This window comes from Episyrphus balteatus, chromosome 1 (genome assembly GCF_945859705.1).
Source record: "Episyrphus balteatus chromosome 1, idEpiBalt1.1, whole genome shotgun sequence".
In the NCBI taxonomy this organism is placed as follows: Eukaryota; Metazoa; Arthropoda; class Insecta; order Diptera; family Syrphidae; genus Episyrphus; species Episyrphus balteatus.
This window is the reverse complement of record NC_079134.1, coordinates 115,460,524-115,485,783: the sequence shown is the minus strand read 5'-3', so window position 1 is coordinate 115,485,783 and position 25,260 is coordinate 115,460,524. Positions and strand designations below refer to the sequence as shown.

General features: G+C 30.9%; 3 protein-coding genes across 4 annotated transcripts in view; 2 read left to right on the top strand and 1 right to left on the bottom strand.

The window, feature by feature from the left end:
- The window catches only part of LOC129916560 (DNA excision repair protein ERCC-5), a 31,987-nt gene extending 31,164 nt beyond the window's left edge, over nt 1-823 (top strand). For both annotated transcript variants that reach the window (XM_055996582.1, XM_055996572.1), the window contains exon 6: nt 60-823. In XM_055996582.1, coding sequence (XP_055852557.1) covers nt 60-599 — 540 coding nt within the window. In that variant the 3' untranslated portion in view covers nt 600-823. The remainder of the gene's footprint in view (nt 1-59) is intronic.
- Nucleotides 824-1,913: 1,090 nt separating this feature from the next.
- LOC129916580 (STING ER exit protein) lies at nt 1,914-6,877 on the top strand. The gene is made up of 4 exons (XM_055996605.1): nt 1,914-2,127; nt 2,186-2,337; nt 6,262-6,519; nt 6,578-6,877. Exons 1-4 carry the CDS (start codon nt 2,007-2,009, stop codon nt 6,728-6,730), a joined length of 684 nt encoding a protein of 227 aa, XP_055852580.1. The 5' UTR covers nt 1,914-2,006; the 3' UTR covers nt 6,731-6,877.
- A 4,944-nt stretch (nt 6,878-11,821) lies between these two features.
- On the bottom strand, nt 11,822-24,718 carry LOC129906562 (rab GDP dissociation inhibitor beta). The gene is made up of 3 exons (XM_055982371.1): nt 24,124-24,718; nt 12,552-13,027; nt 11,822-12,499 (listed from the first exon to the last, which is right to left on the bottom strand). Exons 1-3 carry the CDS (start codon nt 24,518-24,520, stop codon nt 12,038-12,040), a joined length of 1,335 nt encoding a protein of 444 aa, XP_055838346.1. The 5' UTR covers nt 24,521-24,718; the 3' UTR covers nt 11,822-12,037.
- Nucleotides 24,719-25,260: the final 542 nt, after the last annotated feature.

Genomic DNA, 25,260 nt, shown 5'->3' with positions numbered 1-25,260 from the left:
AGGTCTCTTAGACTATTATTTTGTATGCAATATAATAAAAAATTAAATTTATATTACAGGTCGTTGAGGCATACCTTAATCCAAAAGTGGACACTAGCCAAGACGCATTTAGTTGGGGCACACCAGACTTGGAATCAATACGAGAATTTGCAAGAACGAATCTTGGTTGGACCAGACATAAAACAGACGAAATCTTAGGACCAGTCTTGAAAAAACTAAACGAAACAAAAACCCAATCAACAATAAAGAATTATTTTGCCACCAAGAGCATTTCTTCCACAAAACAAATGGCAGTTAGTAAACGAGTTCAAAACGCAATAAATAGCATGTCCTCAGATTTCAAGCCCGACGAAGAAGTGTGCAAAACTAAAAAAACAACACGAAGAAAAAAAACTGCAAATGCACCTTCAGTTAGTGGACAATCAACAGATGAGATATTAGAAAAGAAAGACAAACCAGCAAGGAGGAAAAATGTCAATATACCAAAGTCATCATCCACAATACCCCAACGAGTAAAAGATCAAGCAGATATGGAACAAAAGAAAAAACTTGCCGCTGAAAAGTTCAAACAATCAAACAAAAAAAAGCAAAGCAAATAAAGATTTTTTTATTATTTATATTATTTTATCGCCCAAGAAAATATGATAGATTTTTGAAGCAGTGAATGCTTATTTTAAATTAAGAATACTATATTTTACCGTTTAGGTGCGAATATGCTAAATTATAACATTGTTACAGCTTTTTTTTAATAGTGAAAATTTTCTTAGGAACAGCATGAAAATTGTAAACTTTTTTGTAAAAGTTCGAAGAACTAATAAACATTATTTATTATCAAAAACCCGTTTTTTTGTTATGGCAAGATAATATAATGGGTGATTGAAGCAGTCAATGTTAATTTTTAATTCAGCCCTATTGTGAGTTTCACGTGAACACGATTCCACCCGGAAAAATTGAATTTCACTTTTTCCCTATTGTGAGTTCCGGGCGGAAAGTTGTTCACGTTCGGCCATCTCCCTGTATTTTCAACTTTTTTTCAGGTAATTTGCGAGGTATTCGACAGCTTTTCTGTCAATTAAATTTTGGTGTAGCAGCTCGCGCTAAATTTTAGCTCCCATACAAATTATCGATAACTTTTAGCCGAGCTAAAATGGATCCCATACAAATTATCTATAACTGGTATGGGGATTTCATCTCGGCTAAAATTAAGCTCGAGCAGCGTACCAGACTTAAAGCCTGGCACGCTGTTCGCGCTAAATTTTAGCTCCCATACAAATTATCGAAAAATTTTAGCCGAGCTAAAATGGATCCCATACAAATTATCGATAACTTGTATGGGATGCATTTTATCTCGTCTAAAAATTTTCGATAATTTGTATGGGAGCTAAAATTTAGCGCGAGCAGCGTACCAGGCTTTTATATGAATTATCGAAAAAATTTAGACGAGCTAAATTTTATTCTATAAAAATTATCATTAATTTGTATGGGAATTATAGCTCTAAAATTGATCTCGATCTGCGTATCAGGCTTTGCAACCTTTCAATTGTACATAGATTTTAGCTATCAAGTACTGACAGTCGTATTAGCCGATAAAGCCTGGTACGCTGCTCGCGCTAAATTTTAGCTCCCATACAAATTATCGAAAAATTTTAGCCGAGCTAAAATGAGTCCCATACAAATTATCGATAACTTGTATGGGAATTTTATGTTGGCTAAAATTTAGCGCGAACAGCGTACCAGGCTTAACACACCAACTCTGATAAATTACAAATCTAATTCTACTCTCGAAAAAATCAATATATTGAAATTAAATTAGTCAAAGCATTTATCGAAATATACGCAGTTTTCGATACACTTTGTCTTACACCCATCTCTAGTATGACTTTTGACATAAGTTTCTTTTCAGAATTCAGATTTTTAGAAATTGAACGCGGCTATAAGAAGTTTGTCGAGGCGGCATGTTGTATTAATTTTATTTATGTTATTTTGTTTGTATTAAATAAAAAAATATGCCAAAAGTAGTATCACGTAGTATTGTATGTTCTGATTCTAAAGATCAAGAAGAATATAATGATGAAAAGCCTTTAAATATATATTACTGTCTTTGTGGGAAGCTGTCTCTGATTTTGGGTGAATATAAATACATTAACTAATAGAGAAACTAGGCCACCAAATTTCCTTATTGCAGACTGTGACATCCAGAAATTGCCTCTTAGATCGACCGATGGAGCTAGAGTTATAGACGGCAAACTAAGAGCACACAAATTAACATACAACGTTGATGAAACAGTTTACATAGATCGTGGAGAGAAGGGAATTGAAAGGCAGTTTCGATTACATGTAAGACATATTAGATTCACAATTTGCGTATACTTACTGAGTGTGACCAGGGCCATAAGTCAGCTACAATCCGCTGTGGATTTGGTCCTCGACCAACAAGCTCCTCCAGCCAGCTCTATCCTTAGCTCGCTGCTTCCAGTTTCGCACGCCAAGTTGATTGAGGTCCCCTTCCATTTGGTTGCCCCACCTCAGACGAGGTCTTCATCTACTGCGTCGTCCCTCTGGGTTGGAGTCGGAAACTTTCCGCGTCGGAACATTGTTGTTTATGCGTTCCACGTGACCTAGCTATCTCAGGCGGTGCCAGTAGAGCTGTGTCAATCGTTCATTTTAAAAGATTCAATCGTTTAGATGTCGTCGTTCAGTTCAATGACTCGTTCTTTCAATCATTCATTTTTTCAATCATTTGGGATTCTTTTCTTTTTGGTTTCAAATAAATTAATTTTTTTATTTCTATTTCAATATGTTTTGTTGATGTTCTGATTTCCGAAACATTGCATTCTTTTTCGTTGACTCTGATCTTTTTCTTGCCTTTGAACGAGATTCAAAAATGATTGTATCTCTAATAATCTACACACGTCACCAAAAATCGCACGAAGAACTTTTATTTCCAAACAATCCAGGATGTTTTCATCCGCCTTCGTTAAAGTTCATGCTTCTGCACCATGTAGCAGGCAGGACTGGGATGATAAGGGTCTTATATACATATGGACCCCTTAGTTGCTAGAGAGAGGGCTTTACTGGTCAATTAAAGTTGCGTATAATTGTTTTCTATTTCAAAATCCATATGAAGCCGGTAACATTATTGGTCTGTTTATAATTCAACTACATACTACCCCGGTCAATGCACATGAATTTCTGATCCGATTTACAAATCCAATTTACTTTCACTCTACCTTCTATTGGTGTTTGATTGAATAACAGTATTGGGCTGTGTGATATCTAGGGTTTCAAACTCTTTTTATAATCAACTACTACATAGGATTACCATGATAGATTTAGTGGCGATTCCTGGTCTTTAGCAATGGTTTAGCTATATAGGTTCTTGGAATGTTTGAAATATGTACAATAAAAAAAAGCGTCGTTTTCAACTACTGTCACTCGCGTTTTGTCGTGAACTAACGTAATTTTTTTTCATACTGCATTCCGTAAGTCGAAAAAATTACGACTTTTCAAAATTATTTTGTTCACGACATTTGCTCAGAAATGAAAGGCTTTTTAGGAAACTTGCTATAATCTTGGTTGCTTAGACAGAAATAGAAAATAGCTATTAGATATTTTTGAATTCAAATAAGGGCTCTGTTATAGCTTTCAGTAAAATCCATCAGTAAACATTTTGTTTAGCTATTTTGAATACTTTAAACATTTATTTTGAACAAAATATTGATAAAATAAGTTGGGAGCTTATTTTAACTATTTTTTTCAAAAAGAAGCAATGCATTTGGTGTTAAATTTCATTCACAAACCCATTTTATAAATTTTACTGTTCAGTAAAATAAAATTTCATCAGTAAAATTTATAAAATGTATTTGTGACTAAAATGTAACACCAAAAGCGTTGCTTCTTTTTCAAAAAGTTAGTGAAAATGTGTTTTTAATTTATTTCATCAATATTTTGCATAAATTAGAATCTTAAAGTATTAAAAATAGCCAAACAGAATTTTTACTGATGGATTTTACTGATAGCTATAATTGAGCCCTAATAATAAGCTGTGCTATTTATTAAAATTATTACATTAATATGAGCCGTTTTTTTAAGTCCACTTTTGGAAAAAAATAAGTTAAAAGTGAATTAAAAAATATATAGATAGATAGATAGATAGATAAGATGATTTCTTTATTTCTATAAATTGTATTTACATTAATTTTACAAGTTTAAAAATCTGTAAAGCATGGCTTTTTTGCCGTCTGCCTGAATGACAACTTTATACTAAAATGAACATTTAAAAAATTTAATAAGTTACAATTCTAATTAGAAATTTTCGTTTAAAATTCTGTTTCTATAAGTTAGTGCTATTTTGCAAAATTGGTACAATATGGGTACATTTATTTGATCAAGATATTGTCTCGTACGCTCTTCGGATAGGAAATCACTTCCAAAAATACATCTCCTTGTTTCTCGCAGAACAGGACATCTACCGATAAAATGATAAATATCTTCTCTTTCTCCCATATTGCACATTTCGCACAATATGGGCAAATCATCACGGTGGGGGATGTAGTTGAGGCTGAGGAGCTCACCTCGTAATCTGAACATCATTGATATTTGATCCGTCGTGTAATCATCACTGAAATAATTCTTTTCTTTGAGGTTGTGGTCTAGCTTACTGTATCAACCTGTAGATGGATTCTTCCGCTTCCGTTGAGAACTTCAGTCTCAATCTTTCATCTATCACAGAAATTAGTTGATACAAGGATGCTTTCCAACTTGAGTTCCCACTCGGGCGTCCAAGATCTATATTACACTCTTCAGCTAACTCCAACCACTTTTGAAACCAACCAGATCTACTATTTATAGCTTGCAGTGCTGCTCTTTTTGGGAGACGTTCATCTGTCAATTCAAGGACATTACATATGTAGTCAACTTGCAATTTTAAGGTTTTGATAAATAGAGGAGAGATACCAGTTTCTAGCATTATCATGTAATTTGGTGCATTATGTGGTAGCCGAAATATCTTTTTAATATAATAACGAAGGAGTTTCTCCGCGGTTTCATATTTCTTACCTCCCCACACTTGCGCTGCATACAACAATGTTGACTCAGTTACTGATTCAAATATTTTGTATTTGCTGCTGTGGGCTATATGTTTATTATTAAAAATGTTGCTCCATGCAATGTTTATTGTGGTTTTTGCTTTTTGTAATTTTTCTTTGAGATGTCTCTCCATACTATTATTTTTCGTAATATAGACTCCTAAATATTTGTATTCATTAACGACTTCGATTCTCTCGTTATTGTATGTCCAACGTTCCCGTCCACTTGCTCTTCCACCACCCTTTCTGAATACCATCACCTTCGATGGTATTCCATCCTCTTATTATGTTATGCTAAACCCAAAACATCATTTTTATTATATATTTTAAACGAAGTCTAGCTTAAATTTAATTTTATTAACAAAATAATTAAATCCAGTTTTTTATAAACTTGGTTTGCTATATGGTTTTTAATTTATTTTTACTTTTAAAACTTAAAAAATCCAATTATAGTAAAACAATTTCTATAAAAATATGGACTTATATTTAAGCTTTGTTTTATTTCTTTTTTTTATAACTTGAATTATTAATGAAAGTAGTATAAGCCCAATTAGGGGTGAACACCCGCTAATTTTAATAAGTTTAATTACATTTAAATATTTAACATGTTAATAATCTTAAATGCATCACCTAAATTCCCTAACATAATAGCTGTGTTTTTTTGGCATTGCTATACGTATCCGCAGTTGGCGTTTATATGCATTACAAAAACAACACGCAGCTGCCGATAGGAATAGAAGCTAAACAAAGCTGCGGATAGAAATTTGATGAAGTGTATAAATATATGTTTTCCTTTCTCTTGGTGCGTGCATATGAATTTTTGGTCAATGTTGATATTTGAGAAATCCTACTGCCGATAGCTCTGCCAAAAAAACACGCCTAATGTCTATGTTCTTAAACATTTATAGCCATATTATTCACTAGTTTAAAAATACATCTGGATGTTAAGAAATTTAAATCAAAAAAATAAATCCATAATATTTTTTTTTAATTCCTGGGGCCTGTTTAACTTTATAAATCAAGATGTAAAATTCATTTATAAGGTGTGTTGTTTTTTCAAGTATTTTAAAAAGAAAATCTTGTTTTTTATAAACTAAAAGGTTGGTTATTTATTTTTTGTTTTTTTTTTTTGTGTGTGAGCGTATTAAATGTTTTAAAAAAATTTCCATTCTAGTGTAAATCCTGCAATCTACCTGTTTACTACCGACACGTTCCTGATTCACCTGTCACATTTATTTTAAAAGGAGCTTTAGTTAAAACCAAAAACGAAACTCAGATAAGATCTTTGAAACAGTCAGAAGATATTATTCCAGATCCAAACGAAGCAGGCCCCTCACAAAAGATTATGGTAACGCGTCACACAAAGAATATGGGAAAATTCAGTTCAGTCACTGTATCAACGATTGATGAAGAGGAAGACGAGATCGAGGCGGTAATATTTCAGTGTATGACATTTGAGTCTGATTATATTCATATCAATTTATTTTCAGAGAGAAGTTGCTGATAGTTATGCTAATAATGCTAGAATAATTGAAAAACAGTTACTCAGAAAAGGCGGTAAACTCACAGATGTAGGAGCAAGAACCAAAATAAATGATGAAGTACCAGCCAAAAAAACACGTGGAACCCTTTTAGATATTTAGGTATTAAGTAGCGAAAAAGATGGTGATAAATATTGGAAACTCATCGGTGCGGTTGCGATGTGTTACAACAAAACAGCTGAGTGCTTGACAACTTTTTATGCTTGGAATCGATTATTTAATCATTGCTTAATAAAAGAAGTTTTTTAGAATAAAAAAATAAAATATTTCAATTAAATTTTTTTAGCTTTTGAATAGTTTCCTCAGCGCCGATAGGTCAACTTTGACTTGTTTCGTTGTGAGAACAATCAATCTGTCTCATCATTGTTGTATAAGGGTTTACTTTTTTTTAAGAATATTTACAACTTCTCATCTTAAAAAAGAACAATATGTGACATATATTCTGAGTCATTTTGGTGGGACTTGTTTCGCTAGTTCCAAACGAAGTCAAAACCTTTTGAAAATTTCGTCTTCGCACCTATTATTTTGCATGGCACTGTAAATGATTTTGAAGAAAAAATTTCACTGAAAGTGATATGGGGATATGGGAAATTGAATAAAAATTTCTCTGGTAATGTTTTCCACTTTATAAATATAAGAACTATAAAATGATTCTGAAAAGTTTCCCTCGGAATTTATTGGCATCGGTAATAAATTTTTCAGGGAAATTTAGCTGTCATTTCATAGGATTTTTTTTCCTTGGAAATAAATTCCTAGGGAGATTCACGACCGCACAAAAAATTCCGAGAGGAAAAAATATTCCGAGCCGAGGGAAACAACATTCCTTTAGAGATTCACAATAGGGCCCATGTTGTTTGGGAGAAAATCAGAAATTAAAAAACCCGTATTATCGCAGGTACCGTCAATAATGATTTAGAACAAAAAAACAGTTATTCCTTCAAAAGAAAAACCTTGTTTAAAAACTAACATTTGAATTTTTTTAAGAAAATAGTCCAAAAAGTTCCCTTCTGCGTAAGCTACACTTTCTTTAAATATTTTTTTTTCATCTAAACAACGCTGGAAAACTTTCAAGAAAATTTTATACGAAAGCGTTTTCTTGAAATTACTTCAATTAATATGTTTAAAATGCAGTTCGACTTGTGATTGTTTATTCCACGTTTTTGGTTTCCAGAAAAACTAAAATTTCTTTTAAGAACTGGAAAAATGTTTTATTGTTGATACCTACGTGGATAACAAAGAAAGGGGATATCAAGTTTGAAGTTAATCAACCCATCTGTTAAGGCTCTAACAAGGTCCTTATACAGACAGATAGAAGGACTTTCGGACTCTCTATCATCGTAATGTCATGATTTTCTTATTACTTATATTTTTTACGAATCTTTAACTTAATTTACAGCGTGTACCAAAAGTGTTGGTCAGGGGGGCCTTCTTTGAACTAGTTTTTTCTTATCTGCCCATTATTTATATTTTTTAACAAATTTTCCACCTTAATATTGGTGAATTTAATTGTAAAACATTTTTTTAAAGTTAAATTTGTTAAACAGAATAGAAAGTCCGTAATACTACGTTTCCACCTATCCTAAATCCGAGATTTAGCTAAGTAGATTTAGCACAAATCTCGAGTTTTATTCTGAATCTCGGATTGAAAGTAGGCGACAATCTTAGATTTAGGGTAGCTGAACCCAAATCTAAGATTTAGCGAAGTAGATTTAAAATAAATCTCGAGATTTAATCTAAATCTACTTAGCTAAATCTCGGATTTAGCGTAGGTGGAAACATAGTATAACACTTTGTAGTAGATACTTTTAAAAATTATGTTTTATTTTTGCACTTTTTAGATGCGAACAGATTGTAATTTTAACTGAGTACACACTACTGTGTCAGAGATGTACAAAAGTTTTACTTGATTTCTCAAAGTTAACAGTGTTTTCTAAGAACTTTTTTCTGGATTTCAATAAATTAATCGTTTTTTTTTTTGTAACATCAGGTGGGTCATTCCGTAATTTTGAAAACGATAATGGAATCGATGATAATCGTTTTACAGTTTGAGAATCTTTAAAGCTCAATTCTGATTCAATATTTCCTAAATAGTTTATATAAATAAAAGTTTTCGTATCCTTAGAAGTCGTATTAGTCTAGGTGATTTAGCAGTTGCCTCTTACTCGGGTGCCCGAGGTTCGATTCGAGAAATTGAAATTGTTTTTTTTTTTTTTTACTTTCTCAATAATAGAGTCAATAATCGTCAATAAATAAACGATAGCTAAATAGGTCTCGTTTTTGCAGAATTTATTCGTTTTGGGATACAATATTTGATTTTTTAAAATTGTTTATTAATTTATTCCAATCACCGATTAAATTGCAAACTCCACTAACAAAAAAAATATTAATGATGATTAATTTCTACGAATAACCATAATGTTTGAGTAAATTATTTTATTATGTGTATCGAAAAACTATTCGTTTTTTAATACAAGATATAGGCGGAATGTATGTTGAACGGCGGCCGTTGTTTAAATTAATAGTTTCTAATACTTATACGCTTGGATAGGCGAAAGTTTTGAAAAATATGTGAGAATTATTATCAAAATGGTCATGTACACTTATATATGCGTTGGAAGAGACAAAGGATTTGATTTGACTCTAAGTTGCCTTCTTAATCGTATCGTACCTATATAATTTTTGAAAATTTTCATTTTCCAAAATTAATGCGTTTAAACGTCGAAAAATGTTGCTATAGTTGGATCAATATGAATTTTTTTAATGACCCAAAAGTCAAAACTTACATACATTGAATATAATTTTGGAAAATGCGCAGTGTTTTGTTACAAATATTAAAATAATTTACTCTAACATTATGGTTATTCGTAGAAATTATTAGTGGAGTTAGCAAATTAATCGGTGATTGGAATAAATTAATAAACACTTTTAAAAAAATCAAATATTGCATCCAAAAACGAATAAATTATCCAAAAACGAGACCTACATATTTAGCTATCGTTTATTTATTGACGATTATTGAGGAAATAAAAAAAAAAAAACAATTTCAATTTCTCGAATCGAACCTCGGATACCCGAGTAAGAGGCAACTGCTGAATCACCTAGACTAATACGACTTCTAAGGATACGAAAACTTTTATTTATATAAACTATTTAGGAAATATTGAATCAGAATTGACTTAAAATAGCATTAAAGATTCTCAAACTATAAAACGATTATCATCGATTCGATTATCGTTTTCAAAATTACGGAATGACCCCCCAGGATAGCCTCACCCCATTTATTTTGGCTAAAACAAGTTTTTTGACAAATTTTTTCAACGAAAACAATTTTTATTTTTTTTTAAGTCAACCAAATAATTTTAAAGCTTCTAGCGCCTCCTATTTAGTAAGAATTTAATCAGAAATACGACTTTTTAAAGAATAGTCGAGAAAATTGAAACAGATCTAATGAAACGTAATCCCAGGGGCTTCGATGCTATCATTTGACGTCTTTTTCTGCAGATAAAGCTTTCTACCTTCATTATTTGTCCATGGAAGTTAATCCCACACATTTACTGTTACACTTAACCCCCTGAATACAATGGTGTAGCTGTGGCTGTAGCTTGTAGCGCAAGTTGAAGAATTCTCAACTTTTTGCTCAGCTGCCGCCAACTTTTGTTGTTGTTTCCCTCAGTAAAATTTTGACAGTTCTACAAGCTACAGCCACAGCTACACCATTGTATTCAGCCAGTAAAGCTGTAGGAGCAAGGTTGCCAACGTAATTTTTTTAAACTTTGACTTTCTTTACATGTTTTTATCGATACTTTGTGAGAACTAGGACAGTGTCCTTCTACATAAAAAATGATTTGTAGGACTTAGACATTGTCTTGGCATTAATCTAAAGTCCTTTTTAATATGGTTTTGTTAGCTGTGGCCATTACTTTACTGCCAACAGGTACAGAAAGAACTAATAGCGTTTTCGTTTGGTAATTCTTAGAACGGTCCGGGACTGTCCGATCCGGAATTCCAAACGAACAAACTTGGATACTTCTTTTTGATTCTGAAGTTTGGGTTTCTTTGTATTTGTGAAACTCCAAATAATCTTTTCTTTACTTTACTTCAATATAATTTAAAGTTTGGAATAGTAAAAAATCTCAATATTCAGAAATGAAAAACAAACAATAACATTCCATTACTTTGACGTCTTAAGTGTGAACATGTGTGCGTGATTCTCGTTTTGATTCTGCCTCAAAATCCGGAATCGATTTTCTCTTCTTTTCAGAATTAGAACTGTCATTGAGTGCCAAACGAACTGTTTCAGAATCGTTGGAATGAATTCCGGAGAGTCTCGGACGACCAAACGAAAACGATATTAGTGATAAAACGAATTTCCACCCATATCAATAGAGCTATGAAAACAGTTTATGTTTTAAAATGTTATTTGTATTAAAAATGTTTCAATCTTGTTAAACAAATAGATACACTCCTTAAAAATGCCAAAGACTGATACGACGGGACAGAAAATCGTTTTTGGCTCAGTACTTTCCCTTCCTGTTATTAATGGCCGCAGCTAACAAAACCAACTTACCTTCGCGAGCTTCTTCTTTCATTCCTCATCCCTCTTTTAAGTTAACGGTGAGTATGGCCCCAATTGTTTTTTTCAACTGTACCCCGAAACTTTTTCAGATACGAGTAGATTAAAAGTATATCAAATATGAATAAATAATTCTTTTCATTAAAACATTTTTTTTTATCAAATGAAATATTAATTTTATTGACGAATATTTTAAGCTGTTTCAAACAAGAAAAGTGCTTCGCACAATTTTTAAATGAACCATACAAAATTGCAGTACGATAAGGTAGATGTGTACTTAAACATTATATATATTTATTTAGTTATTTTCTTAAACTAATCAAATGCCCAAAATAAAATGATGTAATATTTTGGGATTAGCACATTATTTGCCAAAAAAAAATCCACATTCTTGGTTGAAATTGGGAATAATGATGATGATGAGAAATCAAATAAAAATGTGTACCACCTTTTTGATGAATTAACAATATTTTTCAATATCAAACATACATACATAATAATTATTGTTTCGAGAGGTTCTCGTTTAAAGATTAAATATATAAATGCATGCACAAACACACATTTCTGAGCAGGAAAACAAATTTAATAAAGTACAATTCTTTAAAAATAAAAACGTTCAATTGTGTTTGCAATTTATTAAGGTGAATGTAATGAGAAATACAAAATTGAGTATAGCTGGAAAATCAAAAATAAGCGCCGCTAAAAATGCTTTCAATTGTTTATTTTTGCTGGTTGTGCTGCTTTTCTTTAAAATTTAATTATATCATCTATATTTGCTGATTTTTTGTTTTTTTTTTTTTTAATAAAGAGTACGTTTTGATTAAATTAGCTGTTGTTTACTGCTCCTCGTCACCCAATTCATGCTTAATTTTAGAGAAATCAAATTCTTCACCAGTACCACGCTTGAAAATATCCAACACATCTAAGCATGTGGTCTCAAAATGTGTTGTTGCATCATAGGATGTTGAAATAAAAACTTGTGAATCAGTACCATCATTAATGGGCTCCAAATAATCGGAAATTGTAACGAATTTCTTTGTTATTGGCTCAAAGAGATCTAGTCCAGGTTTAATTTCGGCTTCTGGGTTATCGGTCTCAACAGTTGTTGACACCATACCCAGGAACCAGCCTTTGGCAGCAACCTGGTGTGTGTAACTCACTAACGATACATAAATATCAGACTTGCGACCAACTTGTTTTTGCGGAATGATTATTTGAGTAGATAAAGCATCTTTGGTATTCGGGATTGGATGATCCAATATACAGATGCATCTAATGACTTGTCCAGTTCTGCGAACCTAAGAAAACGAAACGATAAATAGTTTGTTATTTTGATTTTCTTTTACTCACCTTATCTGGAACATAGCTAGGATCACAATAAACTTGTTTGCACTTGGCTATTTCATCGCCGGAGCGTACGCCAACCACTTTGCCACCTTCTCCAAGAACGATTTCATCGATTGGCTTATCAAGCATGTAAGTGCCTCCATAAATGGCTGACAAACGTGCAAATCCTTGAGGTAATTCACCTAATCCGTACATAGGGTACAGATATGGGGATTTGCCATATCGTGCCAAAGAGTCGGAATACAATTTAATGCGACGAATAGTGTTCGCCGCTGGCTCATTAAGATATTCATCATCACGAAATAGGGCCAAAGCGTGTCCAGTAAAGTCCTGAGTGTTTTTATCCAAACCAAATTTGTCATAGAGAGCCTGCATATTTGATTTCGAAGGATCGAAATCTTTCCATGTTTTTGGATCATCCTCTTTGAAATCCTGAACGTAGACGAGGAAATTTCTGAAACGACGCTTTTCAAACATTCCTTGAAATAGAAAACAAAAAATAAAAGTGAGAAACTATTCATATATTTAAATAAACAACAACAAAAAACAACACGAAAATTAATTTTAAAATGATATTAATACAATGAAAATAATGTATGAAATTGTCGTTAAACAAAAAAAAAACTGGAAAAACTTGATGTTGTCCTATTTTTTAAAAGCACAACAAAAACTAATCTAACTTCAGGTGAAGTTTAACGTAGAAAATATTATGAATTGCTCTACGGTAAGAAGATTGTGTAGTGCATAAATAAAATAAGTCACGATTAAAATTCAGATATAACCGGCGGCGGGTCGAGCCGAGTAGGTTTCTCTTTTTATTATCCTAAGGCGCGTTTCCATCAAGGAACTCCAAACAGATATCTGGATTCGTTTAACAAAAGTCTAAATATCCGTTCACCTGACCTTCAAGTCACGAACGGCAATATTAAGAATCAAGTCACATAAAGCCTGTTAGTATGTTATACTGGTACACACAACAGGATTAATATAAATTGTAGTTCCTTTCAAGTATACCTTTCCTGTGTTGCAGCATCTTAAAGTAACTGTATAGGATTTGGTCTGGAGCATAAACGACATGTCATCTGAACAATTTGGGCGGAAGAAAGATAGCCCAAAGATGGTAGCTCAGCTTAGTCTTTTCAACATCTTATATCAAATTTTTTTCAGTTTGTGTTAGAACTAGACAGTACACAAATATATACATATGTGTACTGTGTTAGTACTGTATCCAAACAACATACCAAAAAAATTGTTTTAAATGACTGGTATACCGTTATTTAATAAGAAAATAAATTTAAAATAAAATGCACGACTGAGTCGCACAAACTTGCTCTTAAAGTAACAGCTTAACCCAACACTGTTCCTTTAAGAATTCCCTAAAAGAGAATTTTTTGCAAATTAGACGATAGATAAGGAAGTTCTAAGGATGGTGCCAAAAAAAAAAACATTTTATTTTTTTGAACTTTTAGTCTTTTTCTTAATAAAGCGAAGATACTTTTTTGAGTATCTTGTTTTGTCACGCATTTATATTTTGGCTTCAATAATTTTGTGCTCATGTGAGTAACACGTACATACATTATGTATATGTATGTATGTACTTGCACTTAAACATGCTATTTTAATTTATAATTTAAAAATAGAGTAAGGGTTTGAACATTTTACCTGCCATGTATTTCAAGAAAGGGAGCCGTAAGAACGATGGCTGAATTCATTAACGTGTTAGGCTTTTGCATCAAAAATATTTCTGGTGCAAAAATGATGTTTTGTAAGTAAGGTAGTGTTTTCTTTCCATACAAAATGTTGTATTATAAAAGCAGTGATGTGTTTATGAATTCAACCTATTTTAGAAAAAAAAAAGCAATGCGAGAAGATGAAATAAGGACGTTGAGTTTTTGTCAACTTTTTTCCTTTCTTTTTAGACAATTTACAATGCTGCAATTTATTATTTAACTAATGCATACAAAAAAAGAAAAATCTCCCTTGGGATACGAACCAGCAAAATTAGGAGCAATCGCCTTTTTACCTATGCTTACAGGATTATTGCAATTAAGATAACTTTCATGCATATTATGAACATTTTTTTCAAACTCTCATCGTTAGAAAAAATTGGTTAATTTAAGTTTTGAGTAACTATAGATATGTTTATATATGTTCATATCGCTCATTTACTTGAATATTGTCATAAATCAAAAATCACGAATTTTGAGTTATTAATGCAGAAGTTATTGGAATAAAGTAATCTTTAATCCTGCAAAATGTCTAGCTTTTTACATACAAAAATAGATCGATACTAAATTTAAAAAGTATCCTGAAAACCCAGTTTTTTTTTAGTTATGACAGTGTTCAAGTAAATGAGCGAAATGGCAGTTGTTGTCTCAATATTTTTGTTTGATATTTATTTCATTTTATTTGTATGAGTAAATTCTCATTTTTCTATTATAGGCTGTCCACGTGTCGATACCATTTATTTTTGTTTGATATTTATTTGTGTTATGTTTGTGTTTAAGATTCAAAGCTATAAAAACATAATTTTCATTTTCGATACTTTCATTTTTCCATTATTGCTTATTTTGTTAAACTTTGTTCATTTACCCTAAGTTTTTTATGTTAACAGTTAATTTTCTACAACTTTCTTAAAATGATGCTCTTTTTGTTTATGTATGTATAAATTCATTAATCCGTTGCATAGAATTTGAGAGAGTTAAAAATACTGGTTTTTGTTTTGCCTAACATAATTATTCATAAAAGCTTTTCTCGTTCACTTGGATTGCAGACACACAGAGGGTAACAACTAATAAAAATAATTGTTCTTAGATAATTCGAAATTTCGTTGCGTTTTTATTTAATGGTGGAATATTTTTTTTTGGAACTTTTCATTATTAAACAGTTTGTATTAGTGAAATTTCTTTTTTTTATAATATTTTTTTTATTGTTGGAAACAAAATTATCTAGGATAATCCCCTTTCTCTTTGGGGAGAACACCATGCTAGTATCAGTCGAGTACCATGTGGAGCAGATTTTTCTGTAACCAACAAGTCGAAACTTCTTCAAAATGTAGGGTACTAGATGCTACAATAAACACTTGTCCTACGGTAATCAAATATTTGGTTTTCAGTTTATCGAAGATTTCAAAGTAGTTCAACGTTTCTTTTTCAGGGGGATTTTTAGATTGAAAAAGAATTAAAAATTGTGCCTGCCAAATGAAACTTCTAGCACATCAACTTTATCATGAGCCCTTAAGACCCACCAAGTTTCAAGAAAAAAGATTGCTTCTCTAACTAGATAAACTGAAAAAACAAGCGTCAAAATGAACTAAAAGTTAAAATGGAATGGCCCAGATATATGTACGAAGCTACAGCCTAAACGGATGGACCGATTAACATCAAATTTGGTGTATAGCATTTTTTGGAATTAATTTTTTGGACCAAAAATAAAGGTACCCGTCGTATACAAATTACGGAAAAGTTAACTTTCCTCCAAAGCGTCTATAATGATTTTCTTAAAAAAATTTAAACAGTATATAGTTTTTAGGCAAGGTTTATCTTTTCATGAAAAAAAAAAATTTGTTTGAAAATCATTTTTAACGGTACCTGCCATATAACCGTTTTTTCATATTTGATTTTCTGCCAAACTTCTACTTCAACGAAAATTTTCATACAAAAGTATTTGAGTCGTTATATTTAAAAGTGGTATTGGTCATATTTTCAATGCTTTTCAGAAAATGTCAATTTTTGTAATCAAACACAATAATTTTAACGGATTTTTTGTAAAAATATAAAGTGGAGTAACTTACACATCTAATGGATGCAATATTTTGTTTAGAAAAGAGGTACTGTTTTAGTACGGTTAGTTTGAAAATCAATTTAATCGTTTTGGACTTATGGACTTATACCATTTTCAGATATAACGACTCATTTATGTATTTATAATTATAATATAAATCAAAAATTAAATTTTGAAAAATATCATTTTTGGATTTAAAAAAATGAATTTTTTTGAAAAATCAAATTTTCGACAGTGGGACATTCAATTTTCTTGAAAATTTGGCTTTAGATGTTGATTAGTAGTTTCTAGAAAATGTCATACCAATTTCATTTAAAACCTTTTTTTCAAAAAATTATTTAAAAAAAAAATATTTCTTTAAAAAAACGGCTTTAACTATTTTAAAATTTTTTTTTTCTAAAAATGCATCTTAATTAAGGAAAATCGAATTTTTTTTTCATATAAATCTTCAAAATTTCTATGTAAAAACTCTTAAACATTTTAGCAACCTAAGTTCGTACGACCCAGTAGTGCATTTTATTTGACATTTTGTTATGTAGGGTAAGCTGAGGTGCATTTGACACCGGGCACATTTGACTCTGCGTTTTTCGGTATGATCGTGCCCTTAATAAAGAAAATTTTGGATGCAGAAAGAAGCTTAGTTTGATTTAAAGTTACGTTTTGAAATTTCACAGTCTTTCTTCAACTCTTCGCGGATTACCATATGTTTTCGTGTTTTCTGTATTTCCGATCTAATTTTTGACCACCGGTATGTAAGCGAATTCTGAACCTAATAAAAAAGTTTTTTTTTTTAATGGTGAATCAATACTTTGATAGCACTATGCTTAAAATTGAGTATATTAAAGGCATCTTTGTGAAAAAATAGTACATATTAGTTATTCAAAAAAAAAGAAAAAACACTTATGAAGCTCCTTCGGGGCACCTTTGACTTTGGTAATGGGGGCATAGGTTTACGTTGATTATATATTAAATAAATTATTAAAAAATATATCGACATATGTGTATTAATTTTGATTTAGATGTAAATGGACGGATATTTTAGAGTAATAAATGTATTTTTGTTTGTTTTTTTTAGAAAATGAATTTATTGATTTATTTTTTTTCGTTATATTGTTTAGTAAATTGTTTAAAACCAAATTTTTTTTTTTCTCTATTCAAACAACAGACAAGCTAGATCCCTTAATAGCTTTAAAATTATATTGCACACAGAGTGAGGTTTAATCCACCATTGTCAAATTTACCCGGTCCCGGGGCACTTTTGACAAAATGACTTTTTTTAGAAAACATTATTTTTTTTAATGCATGTTGTGAAACAAAAAATTAACTGTAAGTATAATTTTGAAGAGTCAATGAATCAAATACAAAACAAAATATTGGAATACATTCACAGTTTTCGAAAATACAGACTTTTAAAAACTAAATGTCAAATGTACCCCTTTCTCCCCTTCGATTTTCAGGTGGAAATTTTCGTCTGAAAATTCAGATTGTTTTGTTTGTGTTTAGTCAAGTTGGTAAACGTACCAAATGTGCTGCACACAAAAACTGAACTTTGTGATTTTAACTCAAGTTCTAAATGGGTCTATTCATATTTCTTTTGTGTTTGCAAATTTTTTAACAGGTGTGGTGATACCACTGAAAATTAATAACTCTGTTTAAAGAATCACTCGAACTATTTTTATTTTCCTACAAAAATAAATCTTTTTTTTTTAAGCCAATCCAAGTAAATATAAAAATTAGATTTTTTGTTAATGTCATGTGAAATTAAGATGAATTTTGGGTTTAATGTCAAAAAATTTGAACATACATAAGTTCAGATGGTGCGTTGAAACCAACAATTTTTAATTTTCACATTTTGGGGTTAATTTAATACTATTTTTTTGGTTTTTGTTATCAAATGAGTTTTTAAAACTTTTGTTTGAGAATAATCGGAAATATGAGATTTTGTTTAACATTCCTTGAAATATATATTAAAACTAGCTTACCCGTGCGAGACTTCTCGCATGCTTAAATAAAAAGAAAGTATAGCTAGGTAGGTACAAATGTAAATGCAGAGTGTGTTTTTTAAAAAGTCGAGAATTACTAAAAAACTCCTGTTCATCCCTTTTAAAATACATTGGATTAGCCCCAGTTTAAGTTAAACAGCTATGAATATGGCACATTAAATTTAGCAATTCTAGGTTCCCTAAGTTGTACATACATTTTATAATTAACTCTATTTCAAACAGGTTGCCGCAACTAATATCTCAAACTTGGTCAATTTGAAGAACTTGAACCGATGTTGAATCATGCATTCACCACCTTAACTATCAATTGATAGTTGATAAATACTGAAATTTGATGTTTTAAAATCGAAATGGGGGAAAACTGGTCATTTTTTTAATGGATCTTTTCAGTTACATTTCACGGTTAGCATCATTCTTCGTTTTCAAATTTTTTTCAAAGCAAATAAGAGATCAAATTTTTTTTAACAACTATAAATTCTTTGCTTCCGGCTACAAAGAGGTTAAGTCACAAAATTGCACTTTCGGGTTTTGATGAAAAGAGAATAAGCTCTTTTATTTGGTATCAAAAACATAAATTTAGAGTAACTCTTTCTTATAAAAATAAGGGGATCAATGCTCAAAAATTCATCGATTTTCAACTTCAATCGGATTTTCTGGTAAACTATCATTTATGTAAGTCCTTTTTACCCAGGGGCAAAGAATTGATAGTTGACAATCGTAATAGGGGTGCAACACTTACGCCCCTATAGCACGCAAAGAGCAAATGAAGGGTCCAGGGGAAAAACGGCACATGTCCACTTTTTGTCAAAAATAAACGAATGATGAGGTCTTGTAGTATTTACTGACCACTATCTGATGGCATCCTTACTTTTATAAAACAAATTTAAGCCTTGCTGAAAAAATAAATAAATTGTGTGCTAAGTACTAAGTTGTATGGAGAACAAAATTTAAAAACGCATTTTTCTCGAAATGAGTTGGAATGGACTTGTGCTGTTTTTCCCCTGGAGCCTTCAAATATTCCGGCTTTTTTCTTATGTACATTATGTATGTATATACTATATATGTACATACATAGGTACACTTCCCAGACTTTTCCTGGCAAATGGAAGATGAAATGTTCCTACGGAATATGTTCATACATATATGTAGGTACTTACAAAAAATCTTGAAAAAAAAAACCATAGGTGTGTTTTTTTGTTTATCTATATTGATTTTTGAAATCCATGCAAATATTTGGCACCACTGTACATAAACTTTGGCAGCTGTCTGTCAGAAAAGTCGCTTTTGTTTTTTTAATATTAACTCCGCAGTGGAAGGCCATTACATCCATGATGGATGCAAACAAATTTTTTTCACAAAAAAAAAACGAAAACCATAGCATGGCATCCATTTTGGATTCAAAAAATTTCACAAAAAACCAAAAATCAAAACTGACAGTTCTGATTCTGAAAAAAAACAGAATTTCTCTTCTGGTTTTAAAAACAGAATCAGAAGCAGAATCACTCACACATTCATAGATTTAAATGTTAGCAGTACAAAATGTTTGCAGCACAAAAACAAATGAAGTTTGGCGCGATTACACATATATGTGGCACATGTTAAACTTCAGATTCTTCGGAATAAAAAAAACTGTTCAATTGGGATTCTGAATCGAAGAACAATTCCGGATTGCCAATTAAAAACGCCATTAAACGTTTGTTATTGTTTTGTTTCTGGCGGTGTTTTTTTTTTCATAAAGGGAAATTCCAAAAACTATCTTTGTCTTTTCCTTTTCTAATTTGACATATCTCGGCAGGGAAAATGTAAACAAAAAACATATTGTCACACACACTTACATTACAACAAACACTGTGTGTTCGAAATCATTTAACCACAAAAACTTTTATATTTCGCGATTGTTTTCAAATTTAAAGTTTTTATTTCCGATTAATTAAAAAAAAATAATTAATTTTACATATTTATTTTGGAAAACACGAACTAAATTCACAAAACTCTATCGCAATTCGCGCCTCCTTTTGTTTGTTTATGTCTTCAGTCTTCACCATCCCAGCTATAGCTGTAAATTTTTTTTTCTTTTTTTCTGTTTTCTTTTGACTATTTTCTTATACTGACAATCGTTGGAAGTTCCCCACTGAACTTATTCCAAAGATCCTGTCAAAAGCGATGAACACTTCCACTTTCCAATAATTTTGGAAACATCTTATGTAGAAGTGTTCAATGATCTGAAAGAATAATTAAAATAAAGGTAGGACCGCACTTGATGTTGAAGGAACTACGCTAAGTACACCAAAGTAAAAAATAAGCAAAATATTTTGTATCTTTCATTGGTTATCGGAACTACACTATGTGGAATATAATTATTCCTATCAAAATATCGTATTATGTGATAAATGAATAAAATAAATCAATTATTTGTATTTGACGAATTCGACGGAAGAAATAGCCCAACTTTCTACTTTTTCATCTGTCGTATCCTTTGACATTGGTTGTCAACAATAGATCAGTTCGATTTTCTGTTTCGGAGTGCAGACCGGGGAATTTCAGAGCTAAGAACTGTGTTCTTTTCTTTTCTGATTTTATGAATTGTGAACTTTAGTTGTTTATTTGTGAAGAAAATGTAATAAAAGTAACATTTAATGATATATCTAATAAATTATATCAATTAAATACTAAAATTCTGTTGTAGAGTTCAATTTTATTATGCCAAAGTCATATCTACAAATGATAATCTGTTATTAAAAATTGTTTTTAACTGAAGAGCAAGAACATACATAAAGTCTAGTAGCGTATTTTATTTTATTAAAAAAAAAAAGAACAACGATAATAGTTAACAATTTCTTGCATCAGAACTTCCTTAGTGCACATTCATCGAGAAAATATCGAACACACCTTGGAATTTAAAGTGAGCTGTCAAAAAGCAATCCGTCATGCAACGTATTCTTTGGGTCACCCCTTTCTGTCCCATCCTTCAATTTCAACGGATTGATTGACACAACGGGTGGAACGGATTCTATGGGTTAACCATTAACCATTAACCATTCAAAATGAAATAGTTTACGAAAATATCTCATTTGGATTTTAGTGAAAACATGATATAAGGCACTTAAATACAAAATAAAACTTTTGAGTGATCTTTTTTTTACGGAGGTTGACTACCCAGAACCTCAAAAGTTGGCATTTTTAATTTGTGTTCCAAAAATTAAATAAAAATGTATAACTAATGTTACATGTAACAGGGCTGTTTAGGTACTGCCTAAAACAGAAATAATTCTCCTTTTTTCAACTTTTTTAACCCAATTCCTGTTTGATTAGACTGAAACTGTGTAGTTTTTTTTTTACAAAAAAGAGAGCCCCTCTTGCAAATTTCTGCACAAAAATTTCTTGGGACAAAAGTCTGAAATCTTTCAAAAGCTAGTGCCTTCTTTTTTTCTTTTAATAAATGATAATTTTGTCCTAAAAGAGTTTGCGTACTTTTGCACAATTTTTTCTTTCTCTGAGAGGATTTCATCCCCACTTCTAAAATTTGACAGGTTTCATATTTTTGTCCAAACTTATCTGCAATTTGTTTGTACATAATAATGCTTAAAATGTTAACCATCAGAATTTTTAAGCAAATCGGAGAATTTACTCGCCTAATGAACGCCCCTGATGATACGAACTAATGATATACGAACACCCCTAATGTGAACAGGAACACGCCATGTCAAACATTTCCAGATTCATTGGAAAGTGATAAAAAGTCATTTTAAAATTCATTTTGGCTGGAATATTATTTTTTAAACAAATTAAGATTTCTTAAAAATTATAAACATTTATATATTTATATTTTGCCAGATTCTGGCGGCAGAAATTCGCCTTTTTTTAAGATATAATTTATTAAAATCTGTTCGGTGTAAGTCCAGGAAAAGGGTGTTCGACAACCGTAATAATATATATGATATGTACATAAGAATTAAAAAAATGAAAAGTGGAAATACGGCCTTTTTTTATAAGAATTAAAAAAATGGAAAAAATGAAAAGTGGAAATACTGCCTTTTTTTATTCTTTCCTCAGTTATAGCCATCATTGAAAAATTTCTATCAGTGAAAAGTGGGTAAAATAAGAAAATATGCATGAACTACAAGTTTTTCTTCAAACAACCGCCAACTCTTGAAATGGATTATCAAATCTATGTACATAGATCTTTAGTTCTCGATATCAATTTCTCAAGTTCAAACCATAAAGCCAAGTTCATAAATCTAATGTTTAAGAATTTTTTAAGCTTACTTTAAAAAATTTAAATAAAATTGCCCAGACTTTACAATAAAATAATCCAATTTATTATATTATGATAGTGTTGTTGCACTAATTTTGTATTATGATTCTTGGACACTTTGTTTAGTGAGTTTTTTATAGAAGCTATTTGCTTTTTAGGAATTGTACCCAATTCACGTTCATTCACACTTAATGAAAAGTTTCAAGAGTATATTTTCGTGTTTTTTTTTTCTTTTTTTTTGGAAAATATACACGAAAAACATACATTTATTTTTAAAATATGCAAACAATTCCAAAATATGCATTTTGGATTCCTAATTATAACAGTTAGGTATAGCTTTCTAAGAAGTAACAAGATTCAATGATAACTATATAACTGGCATCTAACTGACCTATTTTTTGAATGCATTGGTAAAAGTTAAAACTAAAAACATCTAAATTAAATCTTCCTGTTTCTAAAATTTGAAATCAACCTAACGCTAACTTAACAAAGAATGTAATCTAAGATTGACGAATAAAAGTAGCGTTCTCTTCATCAAGTCTTATCAGTTCCTGATAATAATTTGAAATCAAGCTATAATTTTTCTTTAAACACACGTATATAAAATAAAATATGATTTTCACTTAAAATCATACAACAATTCAATGACCTTTATTACTTCTGCAAATGTGTGGTTTAATTTCATACCATTGTACATAGTAAGAAATAATAATAAAGTGAAAGTCAATTCTATAAAAACCAAACAAATTTTAGTTAAATAAATGAAGAAAAACACTGTTTAAAACAAATAGGTAGGTACCTATATAAGTTTATTGCTTTACTACTCTTTTGTTCAATTCATCGTATTATACAGATGCAATATTGCGAATAAGAGTAGAACAGCAAATAAAAAGTAGTGAATCATAACTGCTCCGCCCCTTTGGACTGTTTTTTTTTCTTCTATTAAAACATTTGAAAGATTTCTCTGAAGAAATACAAAATGTTAATAAAAGAACATAATAAATTTAATCATTTTTTCTACAAAATAAATGTATAACCATCGACATGGTAAAACATTTAAGACAAATTTAATATTTTTCATCCACGAAATTTCTCTACTAACATAATTTTTCTTGCCTCACTTGCCAATTCAGGGTGTTTGCGCCTGACATGATTATAACGATTGAATATAATTGTTGTATTTTGCTGTACAACCATTTTATTATTGCTTAAATTAATGTTCTTTGACTCAATTTTTTTTATCTCATTGAAATATTTTAATTTGAAATAAAGTTTTTCTTTTTATTTTGCAAAACTAATTTAATGTGCAAATTCTAAGTTTCCATTTTTTTTTCTCCCCCTACCAAAAGGTTGCGCATCGCCATCATCACTTTAATACGTGTCATGACTTTTTTTTTTGTTGTAGGAAATAAAAAAAAAAAAATGTGAATGTTAAAATCCTGCTAGTACAATAATTATGCATGCGAATACATATACATATATATATAAAAAAAAGGTAGAAATATTATTTAAAAAAAAAAAGAAAAAAACATACCCATTAAATCGGAAGCAAGAGCTTCTTTCTGATCAACGGGTACTTTGGAAATTTTTCCCCCCTTGTAAACGTAACTTCCCTCGATAGACTTAAACTCCAAGTAACGAGTCACACCCGTATGGATAAGTAATTTTACCAATTGACCATTGGCCATTAGAAATTTAGGGATAAGGTCTACATTCCAATCACGTCCTCGTCCAAATTCAGGACCTGGTTCTCCAGATTGGTTAAATCGTTGATAGAGTTCATCCAACGGAGTAATGGATGCCGATTCACCACCGTAATACTTATTTCGGTCAATGTGCAGTACTTTTTTTCCAGACACCGATAACATTCCACTTAGAATGCATTCTTTTAGACCAGTACCGAGGACGATGGCATCATATTCATCATTCATGGCGGCGGCGGTTTAAAATGATTCTTCCTCTGACACACGGAGTTAAATTTAATTGAAATAAATCTTACTTTAGTATTTTTTCTTTTGTATTAAATACTTAAATTTTCCAATTAGGTTTTTTTTACAGTCGGACAGAACCCCTTCAATTATGTTCACAAGTACACAGCGAAGAATCGGAATGGATATATTTGTACTTTTGAGCAAAGATGTCGAACTAGGAAGAAAAAAAAATATTATAAGACCATATAGAATTAATTGAAAGATAGGATACAATACAATGTCTGGCTTTTGAGCCATAAGTCAGGACGATGTTCACATTGGGCTCACGTCACCGAATCATTTTGATAGCTACCCTTCAAGCAAGAAAACTGAGTTCAACAAAGACACTCCGACCTCAGAACACGAAAATCGGGCTTGCAATCACACACTTGCAACTTTTTGTGTATGAACACAAAGTCGAACGAGAATTGTGGTGAAAAGTGAGAAATGGAAAAAAAGACATAGCCAATAAGAGAAAAAGCGTCATTTTGTTATGTTTTGTTGAAGTGTATAGTCGCGTCGTGTCTCGTGTCGTTGTTAGTATAATATTAGTATAATTATAAACAATTTAAATCAAATTATAAACAATATGGAAACAAAAACAGGTATGTTGTATATATCGCTCAAAGTGTTTGGATTAAAGTGATGTGTTTCTGCTTGTGTTGTAGATGTAATCTCTAATGATGAAGAAAAAGGCAGAA